This window comes from Anopheles ziemanni, chromosome 3 (assembly GCF_943734765.1).
Source record: "Anopheles ziemanni chromosome 3, idAnoZiCoDA_A2_x.2, whole genome shotgun sequence".
NCBI lineage: Eukaryota > Metazoa > Arthropoda > Insecta > Diptera > Culicidae > Anopheles > Anopheles ziemanni.
In genome coordinates this window covers 2,595,568-2,611,582 of record NC_080706.1, presented here as the reverse complement: position 1 = coordinate 2,611,582, position 16,015 = coordinate 2,595,568, and the positions used below count along the sequence as shown (strand labels likewise).

The window sequence follows — 16,015 nt, the reverse complement described above, 5'->3', positions numbered from 1 at the left end:
GCAAAGTTTCACGCAAAAGTTCGCTCGAGCCGAAGTTTGGGATCGCTCCACCGTGCTCTCAGCGGCCCCACCGGACGGATGCCGGAAACGGAACCCACATCAGATAGTGAAAATAACTAACAATTTGTGCTTTGCGGGAACGGGAGTTCGAACGGGAGGGAGGGCCGTAAAAAGTTATCGCAAAGAAAAAGCGGGTGGTTTTATTGGAATACTCACAGCATCTGACAGGCGAAAGGTTTCGAGTCGGGTTCCGGGGCGGGGGGAGGGGGCTGCGTGTGCGCCCTAAGTAAATAAACCCGGTGCGCCGGTGGAAAACCGTCCGCAAGATCCGGAGCGGCACGCAGAAAGCGAAGAAAAAATGAAGTGCCCAGTACGTGCGCCGGAAACCCACGCATACAAATCGTTAATTTCGGCCTCGATCGACGGCCCGGCCACGTCGTCGGTCGGTCAGGTGGGTGGGTGAGTGAGTGAAGTGAAAGCCTGCCCGTGAAATAACACACATAGTTTCGTGAAAATCCCGTTCCGGTCGCCTCCAGGGCCCGGGAAGTGCGAGTGTCGAACGATTGTTACGATTATTGCGAACAGCCACATACACACATATATTTAGTTCACGAATGTGCCAATTTGACAACGCCGGCCGTACGTCACAGGATGTGCGAGTATGATGGCCAATCGTAAAGGCGAAGGACGTCGTCATCGATTTCGACCGAAAGGGTTAACGACGGAGTGCTTACGAGCATCGAATCGTAGATATAGGCCAGATTGAGGCCTCTGGTGGTGGTGGTGGTGACTCGTCGTAAAACGATTCCGCTCGGAAAAACGGGCCCGCAACCCGGTTTTGGTGGAAGAGAATATTTTACCAATTTATGAAACTGCCCTCTCAAACGACTGGCCCCCAGTCGGAAAACAGCGTGTGAAAAACTTGCTTACTGCCGCTCCATCTGGCTCATCATATTTTAGTGCGTGGCTTTAGTCCACAAACCAAATACACAAACGGACGGAAACGACACAATCGGGACGAATCGAACAACCTTCTGCTGCCACGGGTCGGAAGAGTTGGCGTAGAAAGCGGGGGCCGCCACCACGTCGTCCGCGTCCGCACGGTACGTGCTCGGTATAAAAACGCTGAAAAGGGAGCTGAAGTTATGAGCGACCCGAAGCGGCGGAGAACCTCGTCCGGCGTCCGGTGCCGGCGTCTTCCGACCGGCGGTGGATTATTGCTGTGGCTGGGACTGTGGCTGACGATGTTTGTCAAGGGTAAGTGCTCGATCTCGAACAGCGAAGGAAGAGGAGGAGGAGGAGGAGAACATCGTCGGGCTGCTCGGAAGCTCGGTATTTGGATTCGCAAATGGTCACGTAGCGCGTGTTTGCAAATCCTTTGGAATTTTCAACTATTTGGTAAGAGGGACGAGGTCCTCGCAAACACAAAGATGGGATGTTCTTCACACTCGGCGACAAAAGGGGCGGGGAGGGATGCGAGGTCTCTCCGAAGGGCTTTAATTTTCAAACACAAGAGGGCTCCCATCGTGCCCACGAACGGGCGATGGAAAATCCCAAGCACACATTCGAGTAGAGGAGGCGTTATTATTCCGCACACATGCCCCGATCGAGCTGATGATCAATCAAGATATTATGAGATTGTGATGACTTTCAACATCTTGGTCCGGGTTTTCCATTCTCCCCCCACCGAGGAGTTTGCGAGCGTAAGCCTGACGGGAACGTCCTGGGAGTGCTTTCGGGGTTTTCTAGAAAATGCGGTTCGCTGGTCGTGGGATTTGGAAATGGATTTTGAAATAGGAATTGGATTTCGAGAAGTAGTTATCGTTTATCACATTAATGCAGAAAAGGTTTGCAGGGTTCGTGAATTTGCGCGAGTGTATGGGGAATTCACATCAGCATCTTCTAGCTTATGGTTTTCCCCCTTGCCAGTTAGATAAAGGAAAAGGGTCAGTTATTAGTGATTAGATTGAGTTCGAAGTGGTTCGAGCAGGTGCAAATAATTTTATGGTTTTGCACGGTCATGCGTAAATCATTTTTCTTAATGGTATTTTAGTTAAGTAAACTTGTCCTTTTTTTAAGTAAATTTACATGCTTGAGTTATTGGAAAAATTAATATGTCATTCATAAACTTTAATGAAATAAAGCCACCAACTACCCAAAGGAACATCTGCTTCGAGTTGATAATCAATTTTCATCTTTCAGCTTTATTGAAAACAGTATCGTTTCACCAGTGGGCCGGCGTCCCTGACGTTCATCATCCGGGAAAGATTTATTCCCGGTGAACCATAAACTTCGGTTGCATTTAATGCATACGGGTTTGGCCCTTCGAGCTCGAAATGGTGTCTCATATTCGATGACTCGAGCGCTGCATAAATTCAGCAACGCCATCAGTCAAGGATGGCCGAAGCGGAAAAGGGGGCCAGTCGGTTTCAATCGTTTGCGGCTTCGACGGGACCGCCACCATCGGGATGGCTGGCTTTCGAGGTTCGGGGCGGATGAAACGTTCATAATTTACGGTTGACCTCAAGTGTTGATTAAGTACGCTTCCGATAGGTTGATTAATTATTACCCGAGAGCCGAAAACCTATAGGTCAATCAAACGCCGGGCGCTGAGACGGAGTGAGACAAAAATACACACACACACACACACACACACACTCACACCCACTTCCGGATAGGTTCTCCCCCTTCCCCTCGCTCATTTTCCGCTTGCCACTATCACCGGATGATGACTTCTATCGGAACCATCAATCATGTGTCGGAATGCAAGGTGAAGCTTGTCAAACACAAACGCTTAGACGCCACGCCGCGCGCACAGTCGATGTGCTAAAATTGAATGGATGCTTTCCCACCCCCCAAAGGCCACCTCTGCTACTACCATGCCTCAATGACACTCTTTCGAGTATCGTTCGCTTCGGAAGAGCAGCTCTTCAGCAAGCCCGGAGAGGCTTTGGAGCTGCACATGGTGCGCGGTTTAGTAGTAAGCTTTCCACCAAGCGGGACAATGTTGTTCCAAAATAGAATCCCGGAAAGAAAAACATCCCTCCCGGCGGGTGAGAAGGTTGCTGCAGAGCACAGGGGAGACGCGGGGGAGAAAATTAAATCCACCGAAAGCGCTCTTTGCAAGAGTGCAATGATAGAAAATGACAATCCATCAATCATGTTTTTCCGGTTTTTATTGGCCAGCTTGTTGAGGGAGTTTTTCCCGGGTTTTCCCCATTGATTCCCCGGGCTTTTTTGCTCGCTTTGGTTCGGTTCGTTTTTGTTTTGTTTTGTGACCCCCGTAACAGGCTTTTGGCTATCGATCCCAAATCGGGTACATATATATATATATATTGGATTGGATGCTGCACGTGGTGACCAGCGGTGAAATGTGGGAATGTTTTCCGACCTCCCACCCCGCCACTGGGCATACAGAGGAGAAGGTTCAAGAACACGAGTTTCTACGCTTATGCTCCACTGACCGTTTTCTTGCTTCGAGTTTGTCTCTTCTTTTCGTCCTTCTCGTGCTCGCTCACGAATCGAAAAGGAAAATATTCTTTATTGAAGATTCCGTTCCACAGAAACAAACACACAACTGCTGCCACACGTTGGATGAAGTGGAAAAAAGGCACTCGAACACGTGCCAGGGACTCGCATTGGGAACGTCCGATCGCGAATGAAATAAAAAAAAATGTCTTTCGGAAAACGGAAAGAATCTCCTCGGTGGAGCTGGGAGGGGAATTGAATGAAGGCGGGAATATGGTACATCCTGACCATCACACAGGATCAATGGCGCTTCCGAGTGATTTCTCAAACAAAAGCCAACACGGAACCGAGGGGAACATTGTGCTGAGTGGGATGAGCGGGGGAAAAGCCGAATGGCAAGACCACATTCAGCGGTACGGAACCGAAGGAAAATCCTCTTTCTTATTCAGCACGCATCGGGCACACGAACACGCACACAACAACAAACACATTTGCCGTTAATGCCGCCGAACAACAACTTCCCGGAAAAAATGAATGCAACCTGAAGAGGAACGCGGGACTAAACACAAAAAAAAAATTAAAACCATTCAAAGCCACCCCCCGCCGAAGCTCAGTTCGACGAAATCCATCCAACCGTAAACCAATAGAGTAAAACTTTATCGCACCGTGGGGGTGAAAAGGAGCTTGGGAGGCCGGAAACGGTGGATGAAAATGGAAAAAAGAGAAAAGTTTGGCATTTGTTTGGCCCGAACGAACGCTGTCGTTGGACCGTCCGGATGATGGTCCCTGCATTATTGATACAAACCCAATAAGGCCATTTTAAAAACCGACGAGTCTTCGGGAGTCTGGCGATCGCCCCGGACCGGAACGATTTGTCCGACCGAACACGGGGGCCGTTACCCACGCGGCACATTTTGTCGGAGAAACGGCTCGCCCGTCTTCCGAGAAACAATTTGTATGTGTTTCGGTTCGGGAGTTGCTCGAGGTTTTGGCTTATGGCGGACGAAAGTTTTGCGCCGAGCAGGAGGAGAGAGAGAGAGAGAGCGAGGGAGAAAGACACTGATCTCCCAAATCCCATAAGCGATTAGGTGTAGCATAAATTGTTCAAGTGTTCGGAGCTCAGCGCGGTGATTATTGGATCCATGTTGGAGTGCGTGGATTTACGAACTCCGCGAGTTCCCACGAGCTCCAGCGACGTCGACGAAGGACTAAACTGTCGCAAAAGGTTCAAGCCGAAGCCAAGCAACCGAAGTGCCGGTCACCGCGCTTAATCCTCGCTTGAGCGTTGGCCGACTTTACTGTCAAAAGTTTACCAAACATTCGCGCACTAACAATTACAGCGCCAGTAACCGCAGATAAAATGTGTGTGTGTGTGTGCTAATGTGTTTGCGCGTTTGGCCACAAACTGTCCGGGCAGCGAAGTGTCGAGCGATTCATACTCTACTTCCGTCAAGTTAACAGCCTCCACAAGTGCACTCTGGACCACCCGAGTCGGCGTCCCCGACTGTGACCGAGCGGGAAAAATGAACCCCGGGAAACGGCGTTCACTCACTAATGTTTTCTCATTTGCATCAGTGGAAAATGCTTTTAAAACAGAGTCACCCAACTGTCAGCGGCATCCTGCAGGAATTAACCCCTTTTCGCTGTTGCTTCGGCCACTTCAACCCGTGGAAAGCGGGTGGAAAAGCGGGTGGAAAAGAAAAGCGTGGCGTGGTGCAAGGGAGGAAAACTTCAAATCGTCCTCGTTTCCCTTTGCTGACGACGCGGGTGGCGGGCGGCAGTAAGTGGATTATGGGCTCTCGAGAACGATGAAAGATGTTGTGATGTTTGCCATCTCGAGCGTGGCGGGGAAGAGTAGCTCGGAGTAGCTTTCCCTCGCCCTTCTCGCCAGTTTTCCATCCTCAGGATTGTCTTTAAAATGTCGTGGACGTTAGCATCCACCGGTACGCCAGGCGGGGGCGCTTGCCAGCGTCAATTGTAGGCGTTAATTTAGTGGGTGTTTTATTTGAATTATGTTGCAACTTTTTACTCGCACCTTTAGCATCTTTGCGGGATGGAGAAGCACCATTCTTCGTGGCCGTTGCTCTTCTTGCGGTGCTCGTGCAGCCATCAGGGCGTTTAAGAGGACATTTTAAAGATGTTAATAATTATGTTAATTCGAGGAAAATCTCGCATGAACACATAATTTTGAAGCACAATGAAAGGAATGATGATTATCTTTTATTTAATCACTTCCGGCAGTATTGTTCAAAAAAGAAAAGAGCAGATGGAATTATTTGTACGTTCTTGTCAATTTTCTGCTTCATTTTTGCGTACGAGCGAACATAAAAAATATTTATGTTTGAATTTTCATTGATCGAAAATTAGGTCCACTTTTGTACCTCCATTTTCCCCATCCTTACTCAAGAGATAAATTTAAATTCATTCAGTTTTACTTCCCTGCCTATTTTTACTTCCTTACCTCGGTTAGAAAGTATCGGAAACTCGACGGGAAAACGGAAGTATCTGAAACTCATTACACTCACCAGCCGCACGGGAATTTTACAATGAAGCGAAACATTTTACAAAACAGAACACGCTGGCTAAGGGTGTATTGTATTTAATGAGCTTGGAGGATTGCGGTCGTCAATACCGTTGCCAGCACCAATTCCTTACGGTATAAGGTTTCCTTTTAGGATGGGTTTTCCCGGAAGCGGTCTACTTCGTATACTTCAAATGGTGACTTTGGCGTTGAATGACGTTGGGCTTTTGATGAAGAAAGAAACGTGAAGAAGTTTGAGGGATATACAGAGGGAAAGTAATATTTTAAAAACAGCAGCATCGTTCGCTGTATTCAACATTATAAGAGAATACAGTAAAACATCTCGTGAAACCCTTGGTACTTTTTACTTTAAATAAGAAACAAATCATGCAAATAAATCCGGTCGAAGAATCGGGTTTATTCCAATGAAATATAATCACTGCAGAGTTCAAATTTCCTATTGAACAATTGCAGTATTTGTTACAGACTTCGGACAATCGGTTTCCTCGCTTCCCTTCCAGTTAACAGGGAGCAATACTCCGCTCCACTGGTTGAACAAACAGCAGGTGACAAAAACTACATTTGCAAGGTTCCGATTCGACCACCTGCCGACCTTTGGTTGCGGGCAAAGTGTTTGTGCCAATGCATACGATGGGGACACTCCTGAACGCTTTATCGTGCAGCAGTTGCAGCGTTTGAATAATGATTGAGCGCAAATGCACCATTTGTTTGTGATGCGATGTCGAGCTCGAAGGAAGAGCTCGATACAACCAGGCAGGGTTTTCGAATCGAACAGAGTTCGGTTCGGAGTCGGTTGGTCGAGCGTTTCCGATTACTGGCCCGGGTTAAATCCGGGGAACCAACCTTGATGATAGGACTTGGCCCCACATAAAAGGGAACACTCGGTGCAGTTTGCTGGGCTCAACATCTGGCACATCGTGGCAAATTATGGAACTCGCCCGAAACTCGAAACATTCCCACGCGAACCTAATTCCGGATCATACGCAATGGTTCATTTTGCAGAGAAAATATACATCTGGTTTCCGGATGGCACAAATAAAGCTCGGCGAATCCGAAATCCGGGAAAGTATCGGCCGACGCAGCGAGTGCCAATTGTTTCCCAATGGATGCGTCCGGGACGCGTTCGAATGTGTGTCATGTATTGGCGCCTTTCTTGCCCACCCCACTTTCCCCCCACCCGTAACGATATTGGTATCGATCTAAATTTTCATTTCCGGTGTGCGGATCTACCTTACGGTTGATGCGGATGATGCGTTGCGTCAAAGAGAAGGATATCGCAGTAAAACTCGGCTGCATCTGCACAGTGCATCCAGCAAATATGGTTGAACGTTGGAAGCGGTTGCATTTGCTTGCTGTTTTCCTAATAAACAACTCTTGCTTTAAGGTCTATGAAGGCAGTAGCTTATACCAACAGTTACAGCAAACACCTTTTTCAATCAGTTTTACAACAACCCTTGTTCTAAGCGCTTCCAAAAATAGGGAAGGTAAACTACGGCATCAACATTTTGGTCATTTTGCAACTTCGATTGGAAGCTTTGACTTGTTCCTCGGCGCCAATCACGATTTCTCAGCAAAGGACAAACATTTCTTTGATGCTTGAGTGTTCCAACGAAAAAGTGGCAACGGCCAGGACACACATTTCCGTTCACATTTCAAATGGATCGAGGTTCACCACATGCGCCACAACGAGGACTGCTGGTTGACGACGATCCGGAGGGGGAGGGAAAAACGGTTGATTGACCGGAAAACCGAGAAATGAGTTAGGATTGGTCCCTGTTTGTTCCGCCTGAAGCCAACAACCCCACCCGAAGCGATCCCATTAACTGTGGACGATGTAGCTTTCATTGTCTTTTTTTGGCCGAGAGAATGTATTCATGACAATGCGGAAAATCGTTCTCCTTTTTTTTTTTTTTTGGTGAGGCTTCTGTGGTTTGAGGGAAAGTCGTAATCCACGGACCACCGGTTTGGTCCGACCGTCGCACCATTAACAATACACCAACGGAAAATGGAGGAAATTGGTCATTATGGGATGTATCGGTTAATGGTAGGTTCGCCTTTTGATCACCGGAAAAGTGTGGAACGTTAAAACGAACCCCCAAAGGGGTGGGAAAACAAAAGCACCACCGGAACTCGGACACCCCTGAAGCGGACGAGATGGGATTAGAGTGTAAATCGTTGATTGAAAAATACCATCTCCATGGTGAGCAGGTTTTCCTCCACACCAACAACAACACCAGTGACACCCCGCCGACACCAGGCATGTGTTTATCCCCGTTTCGCTCGGTCTCGGCGGAAAACCAATAAATTTCCCGGCCCAAGGCCTGATGGTACGACGATGCGATGCACTGATTTATCTCCCGAAACCGTCTGCTTCGCCGAGCGCACGCTTAGTCAGCACTTTCGGGAGAGGTTTTCGCTGCCTTTTTCTTCTTCCTCTGCAAAAGGTGGGGGGAAAATTTGTGTGTCTCGTCGAGCAAAAGCAAATCTCGGTGGCACGCTCGGAACGGGGACGATGTTGTTGTTCTTTTACTCCTCCCGAAGCCAATCGATCGTTATTAGACTGATGGAGGGCAATTTGCGCGATGCAATGGGAACTGTTTTTCCACCCACCCGGCGTGTGGGGGGGTGGCACAATTTATGGCGTCAGCTTAGTTGCCTTAATCCGTTCCTTCGGAATGGAAGAGAGGACACATGGGAAACCGGTTTTTGTACTTGTTCGCACTATTATAACACTTTATTTGGCTCACGGCGTTTTCGTTCGAAACCGGGGCCGAGGGTTTCGGATTGAGCACTTTTCCGGGTGCTCCAAGAGACCGAGATCCGGTCGCCAGTTTCCATATTAAATCCCAGTCATCTGTAACAATCACTGTTGGATTGAAATTTAAGCTTGATTGAAGCTGTAGCTAGGGATGAATTTCCTTCAGATTTTCAATGAAATATTGCACACTTCAGTGCCCGAAAAGAAATCCGGTCCTTCTTAAAGCGCTTGAAAACAATCGTTCAGGAAATTGAATGAAACCGGAAGCGTAAAACATTTCTCTGTAGCGCGGAAATTGAAATGAAAGCCATAGGTTGTTGCTCATGCGGAAGCGAAAAATGCATCGTAGTCACATCGTCTTCTACATGACTTACTTCTTGAAACCGTTTCCGTGTACGTCTGCTCACGTGCCTCCTCAGGTAATGATGCGATCCCGCATCCCAAAAGCCATTAGCAATTCCAACACAGCACATTTCCACGACCCGTTGTGTGACTCGACTAAAAATCGTTTCCAATTTTCCCGAAAAAAAAAAAACATTTGGCAGATCGATTAACCGGTAGCTAATAACTATTTCCTCCCTCTTGTCCTTTCCTTTGTGGGTAAAACAGGTCCAAAATCACACCAGAATAATTTGTAATTTACCGATTCTCTCCCGCCGGGGAAATGGAAAACCCCTTTCGGAGCGAAGGCTCGTTCGCATTTTCAATCGCATTCCTCTCGCTGCCCAAATGTTGATTCATTTGAGTTTCAATTGCAATTGCCGGAGTCCCGGATACCTTCCTTCGCCGAAGGTGGACCAAGGGAAGAAACGGACGCTCCCGTGTGAGATTCCAATGCGCCTTTTGGAGTAAAGTTTCAATTCTCAGTCTCGAGAAAGAAAAATGGCTCGCACATTGCTCGAGTTGAATCGATTCATTTCCTTCGTTCCTTTTGAGTAACCAATGGAAGGAGCGAAACGGAAGTGGGAAGGAAGTGTTAGCACCTGGTCTCCTCGGACGACACACACACACACACTCGAATTGATTTCTCTCGTTTCCATTTCCTCCCCGAACAGGAAAGGTAATTTACGAGATCGGCTTGAATTTATTGCCTACCGAATATAAATATTCGATATTCGATTTCGAGCGATGATTTATTTTCTGAACATGATTCGTATTGTTTTCACCCACCTGCCCCATGTGTGGCGTGGACATAGTTTTTCCTCGGAAATGGGTTGGGAAATTGTCGCACCCGCAAACACCGCCCCGGTGTGTGGTGGTTATCGGGGGATCGGGGACCCGCAATCCAACATCCAATCGACAACCGGATCAGATGTTCAAATGATATACCAAACACGACACAAACTGCAACCGTGGGAAGGGCGTTAATTTTATTCGATCTGCTGTTTTTCGTAAAAACAATTCCTTTTTTGCTTGGCTGTTAATGACACGAGCAAAACGGGCACGAAGATAAGAGAAAATTACGTACCGCATGGATTGCAAACAGTTAAGTTCACCCTTTGATTAACCTTTTAATGATCACGTTTCATTTCATCCCTCACCCACCTCACTTTATGTTCGCGAATTTTTACGCTTTTGATCGCATTACATTAGGTGACCGTAAAAGGTCAACGTTTGGCACGATACATGTGGCATTTTTTCGGGCACGAACGAATTAAAGTACAAACAGAGCGTCCTAAACCAACATTGCAACACTGCCTTTGATTGTTACGCCCCCATCGGAAACCCTCCAGGTGTGCGGGTTTGCTCCAAAAACGAAGGGCAAAAGTTGGGTGGAAACGATTCGAAATTCGGTTCGTTTTTCTTTCCTTTTTTTTTGTTTGTTAATCACAAACGCCCCATAACCAAAACCAGACCCTCCGACAAGCCGAACAACATGGAACATGAACCAGCTGTCGCCGCGGCCAACGGCGTATACACATACACAACAATTAAACTGTAATTTTCCACCGTTTGCATCCCGCCGCCACGGGTTTTTCCCGAGCACGCATTTTTTCTCTCTGTTCCGGGTGGAAAGTTTCCCTTCCCTAACGAGTATGTGTGTGTGTGTGTGTGTTTGGTGGGAAACATCACCAATCCGCCCGATGCTTTCACACTCAACATGGCAAACACTGAACTGTGAAAAGTAAACACGAAAATTCGAACCACCCCCCAACCCTTCGGTATTGCAGAATCTCCCTTTTGAGGTCCTTTTGAAAAAAGTCTAAAGAGGAAAAAAAAGGAAAGTTATCCAGCATCATCACACACACACACACACACCCACACACCCACTAACACGTTGTGCACTCCTCGAGTTTTCCGTTCCCGTTCCAATCTTAGGGGTGTGTTTTGTCGGAGGAAAAGCTGGAGAGCTACTGTTGGCTTTGTAAACTGTCACCAACAACCGATGCGTGTGGACCGAAATTTACTGTACTCTAACATTCCCACCAACGATTTTTCCAACCACCCGTTGTTCTGGAAAACACCCTCGCACCAGCCCGAAACCGGTGAGCTGCTGGAGGGTTCGGTTTTCGGGGAGTTCTCGCCCTGGGAAATGGATAGTACTCCTTTTTTTGTTGCGTGATATTTTCCTTCTCCCCCCCCAACACGCCCAGGCAGCTTTCCAGGCAGCAAACTTTCCAATCAGGGCCAACCAACCAGTGGATGTTTTCCTGCCTGCAATGTTTGGTGGCGAAAGTTTTCCACGGGCGCTGCTGCTTGCTTTTGCTATCTTTTGTGTCTCATCAACGTCACCGCGGGGCTTCGTTACATAATACCGTCCAGCAGCTTCCAACCAAGCCGGTCCAACGAACAAACTAACTAACCCCCCCGACGGAAAAAAACACCCGTCGAACACCGCCGCAAAATTGAAATGGAAAAATCCAATTGCAGCCCCGTGCAGCAGGTTTTCCCACTGGTTTTTTGTTTTTGTACTCAAAAAGTTGATTTCGACGGAAGGTATTAAAAATTAGAGACAACGCGAACACACCGGTGGTTGTCGCCAGGTTGTCAAAAACCTAGCTCCCACGAAGGGCACTTTTCCCTTGTTAGGGAAAGGGAAATAGTTTCGGATTGTTGGATTTTTCCGTGGCAGGCAAAATACCATCCTAGGGAAACGGGACTGCGAGCCCTTCCGGTTGTGAGTTTGAAAATTCACGCTTTTTCTCCCGTCTGACATTTGATTTACCTTGTATGTACGCGCATGTGTGTGTGTGTTCTTCCCTCCCTTTAGGAAATCCGGAAACACGTGGCAACGAGCACGAGCAGAAGCCGAGCTTTGCGAGTCCCATCGAGAACGTGACAGTTCCTATAGGTAGAGAGGCGACGCTCAGTTGCATTGTACAAAATTTAGGTGCCTACAAGGTAAGTGCCATTTCCCTTTCTCCCGTCGACCATAAGCTAACCTCGTGACCCCTCCGCGAACCCCAAAGGTCGGCTGGATGCGAGCCTCCGATCAGACAGTCCTGGCCCTCCAGGGACGGGTGGTGACCCACAACTCGCGCTACAGCGTGACGCAGGAGGAGCGCGACGTCTGGCGGCTGAAGATACGGAACGTGCGGGAATCCGACCGTGGTTGCTACATGTGTCAAATAAACGTCACGCCGCTTCAGAAGCAAGTAGGCTGCGTCGACGTGCAGCGTAAGTAGCAATCAGCCGAGAGGTATTCGTCGACGGTGCAGGGGGGTGCGCAATTCATGTCCATTTTCCAACAGTTCCGCCCGACATTTCCGACGAGCAGTCGTCCTCGGATCTGACCGTGCGCGAGGGTGGAAATGCAACGTTCTTCTGCCGCGCCACCGGACATCCAGCACCGAAGGTTACCTGGCGACGAGATAATGGAAGCCCAATCTATGTACAGCGCAATGGCACCGAAATGCGAAAATGTAAGTGAAAATGGGAAATTCCTTCCCTGAAATGAAAAATCATTTTTTTACCTTTAACCACTTTTATGTTCCATATAGTCTCCTTCAAATTTCCAGCGAAAGGGTTTTTTGATTTATAGCCAACCGACGGCGGCGGCGGCTCTAACCTCAAATTGAGGCCAATATTGTTCACCATTTATTTTTCCCCATTTCCGTATCGAGTATCCTTCCTCGCTTGCTACGATGGATATTTTTTTATTATTTATTTTATCATCACTCAACCGCCAAACCCGAGAACCGACAAAGGTTCAGAGGAGCAAATAAAAGTGTAACTGAAATTGTCTGCCCCTTTTCCGAAGCACAAAAAAAAAAAACGGCGTAAAAGTACTTTGATGTCGAAGGCAACAAGTTGTGTGCGAAGGTCGGGAAGGATGGTCCGCTCTATTGACCCTTTTTTCTTGGGCATATCAATTTTCTTTATTGTTTTCAAGTAACTAACTTTGATCGTATGGTTTGCATTCGATTTTTTCTCTCTCTCTCTCTGTTTTTTCATTCTATATTGGTAGTTGAGCAGCATGTCGGCATCTTTCTGAATCTAACCCACGTCAGCCGGAAGCAGATGGGTGCGTACCTGTGCATCGCTTCGAACGAGGTTCCGCCCGCCGTCAGCAAGCGTGTCTATCTGAACGTTCACTGTAAGTGTGCTTTTGGTCGAGGGTTGGGAAAAGATTTTCCCCGTCTCAGGTTTATTAAGGTACTCGTTTCCCATCTCGGCCCCCAGTTCCACCGAATGTGACCACGACGAAAACGCTCCTCGGTGCCTACGAAGAGTCGGACGTCGAGCTGGAGTGCGATGTGGAGTCGTTTCCTCGCTCGGTCAACTACTGGACGAAGGTGGCGAAGGGTGTCCGCGGTTCGGAGGTGCCATCAGCTTCCGGCACCACTTCCGGCGGCGGCGCAGACCACTACCAGGAGATCATGCTGAACGGCGACCGGTACGAGATCCGGGAGCAGCACTACGGCAGCCTTTACGCGTCCAAGATGACGCTCCGGATACGCAGCTTCTCGGCGGCCGACGCCGGCAACTACATGTGCATATCATCGAACGCCTTCGGCAAGGCCAACCGGACGATCCGGCTGTACGGTACGTTGCCAAACGGAGGCCAAATGACTACCCTCCCATTGGGGTGGGGAAACCACTTTTGGGCTCATGAATTAGGTTAGATTCTGGGGTTTGTGCCTGCTGTTGTGTGATCGATTGCTTTCTCCCATCTCTCTCTCTCTCGTCCCCTGATTGCAATTTGCAGAGATTAAAAGGCCCACAACCACCACCACGACGACGACCACGACGACGACGACAACGACGACCACTACCACCACCACCACCCCGGCGCCACCTCCGCCCACTCCGCCGTCGCGCCGTCGAACGACACTAATGGGCCCAAGTGAGTAGCTTTCACCAGCAATGTCCTTTCCAGTTCGATCCAAAACACTTGTGTGTGGCTGTGTGGCACAATTATTTATGTTTGCGAAAGTTAGCTTCCTAACAGTTGCAAATGACACACTGTATATTCTCGAGGCTCTAAACCAAATGTTGACTCTGCGTTCTTGTAGTAGTTATTTACTTTCCAATTACATCTTTATCTAGCAAATGCGGTAATTACTTTTATGGACAAGTCGTATAACACTTGCGTTTTTCGATACTGGATGGTTTGTTAATTATCTCATTGGACTAGTTATTACTAATTCTGTGAAGAAATGGAACAAATATTTAACATTTGGCCGATACGTCGGTTATCCTTTCCGAGACTAGACCCTCCGTTATAGAAAAGGACCAACTTTCCACGTACATAAATGAGAAAAGCCTACTAGATCTTTGATGAAACAGGCATGGCTTCTACGCTTCTTCTTTTCCCCCTAACTTAAAAAGAACCTTAACAAACACTGTATAATAATAGTATATTTATAACCTGATTTGATTATTAACTAAAAATTGCGGGTATGAATTTTTATTTTTTGGAATTAATAAATTTATTGTTTAATGGTTATTTTCATAAGAGTTACGTAAAATATAACAGTGCAATAAAAAATAGAGCGTGCCAACATTGTGTACACCAGTGCGCCAGTGAAGCCCTTTTGTTGGGCTGCTGCTTGTTAAGTCGATCGATGTGCCGGTCGGTTTCGGTCGAAAGCCCTCCAACGTGACAAGAACACCTTCGTCCTGTAATGATGTCATTTTTTCTCGTTTTTATTCGTCCCCCGCGCCCACAGGGTCCTCCCATGACACGACGCCCTATCCCCCGACCGGGTTCATCGTCGAGTACGTCACTTACTCGCCAGCCTACGTCGAGTACGGAGCGAACGGTGAGACCTACATCAACTATCCCCAGCTGACGGCCTACTCGAAATCGTCCTCCTCCTCGTCATCGTCGTCGTCCTCCTCCTCCGCCTCGGCCAACCCGCACGGCTCGTCCGCCGCCTCCTCGGCCTCGCCGCCCTCGACCGTGGTGCTGCTCGGTGGCCGCTGGACCGCCGGGACGCTCGGCGGCTGGCCGAACCGGTTGCCGGGGCTGCAGGATAGATTTATGAGCATCCTGATCGTGACGGCCCTGTCCTGCGTGTCCTTTTTTCGCTACTTTCAAATCTATCTTCCCTGGATAACGCTTTTTCTGCTGCTCGTCCTGATCGGCCGGAAGCCGAAGGAGAAAACCTCGGCCGAGCTCGTCTTTCACCACGCACCGAACGGTCTGTGAGGGCCCGAACGGCTCTCCACGCCATCTGTCACCGGCGGCGGCGACGACGACGACATCACCCTCTGCGAAAGAGGTAACGAAGGTAATGTTGTTTTCTAATTTGCTAGGATTAATCAGAAAACAACGACCGTCACGGACTCGCCCGGACCGGGGAAGGTACCGAGTGGCCGATCGAATTATAGAAGGGTGAAACGAGAGGGAAGGAACGATAGAATAAGGGACAGCAGGTGAGGCTAATGGAGCCAGTATACAAGAAGAAGAGAAAAATGGACGGGCTCCAAGAGCTAGGGAAAAATGGGAAGACATACACAGCGAAAGCACCGAGTCCCCGCAGGCAGAGAGTGAGCAAATGGGCCGGTCATGTTACGATGTACATATTAAGCAAATACTTCCAGTAATAAATTGCAATAGACAACAAAGAAAAGTATCACCCTAGTTGACAGATGTCGAACGGAGGCGAAAAAAAAATGAGGAAATAAAAATCATACAAAAACGGAACACTGAAACGCATCAGAGTACTAACCAATAAAAGAGAAACGAAAACCAGAACAAGGAATCAAAAGTCACACGAACACACGGTGTCGAATGGTCGTATGTTGATGATGGGAAACATTGAGAAACAAAGTGATCGATCGATTGGCCCTTCTGCATG

At 48.2% G+C, this 16,015-nt stretch overlaps 1 protein-coding gene across 1 annotated transcript; it reads left to right on the top strand.

Annotated features, from left to right (window-relative positions):
- Positions 1-1,145: 1,145 nt before the first annotated feature.
- Positions 1,146-15,363, top strand: LOC131289183 (lachesin-like). Its single transcript, XM_058318391.1, has 8 exons — positions 1,146-1,257; positions 11,980-12,110; positions 12,179-12,386; positions 12,461-12,631; positions 13,177-13,305; positions 13,392-13,754; positions 13,918-14,055; positions 14,882-15,363. Exons 1-8 carry the CDS (start codon positions 1,146-1,148, stop codon positions 15,361-15,363), a joined length of 1,734 nt encoding a protein of 577 aa, XP_058174374.1.
- The last annotated feature ends 652 nt before the right edge of the window (positions 15,364-16,015 follow it).

Coding starts and splice junctions, on each gene's coding strand:
- LOC131289183 (XM_058318391.1), top strand. CDS start 1,146: ATGAGCGACCCGAAGCGGCGGAGAACCTCGTCCGGCGTCCGGTGCCGG. Junction 12,111..12,178: donor AAAATTTAGGTGCCTACAAG/GTAAGTGCCATT, acceptor CGAACCCCAAAG/GTCGGCTGGATGCGAGCCTC. Junction 13,755..13,917: donor CCGGACGATCCGGCTGTACG/GTACGTTGCCAA, acceptor TGCAATTTGCAG/AGATTAAAAGGCCCACAACC.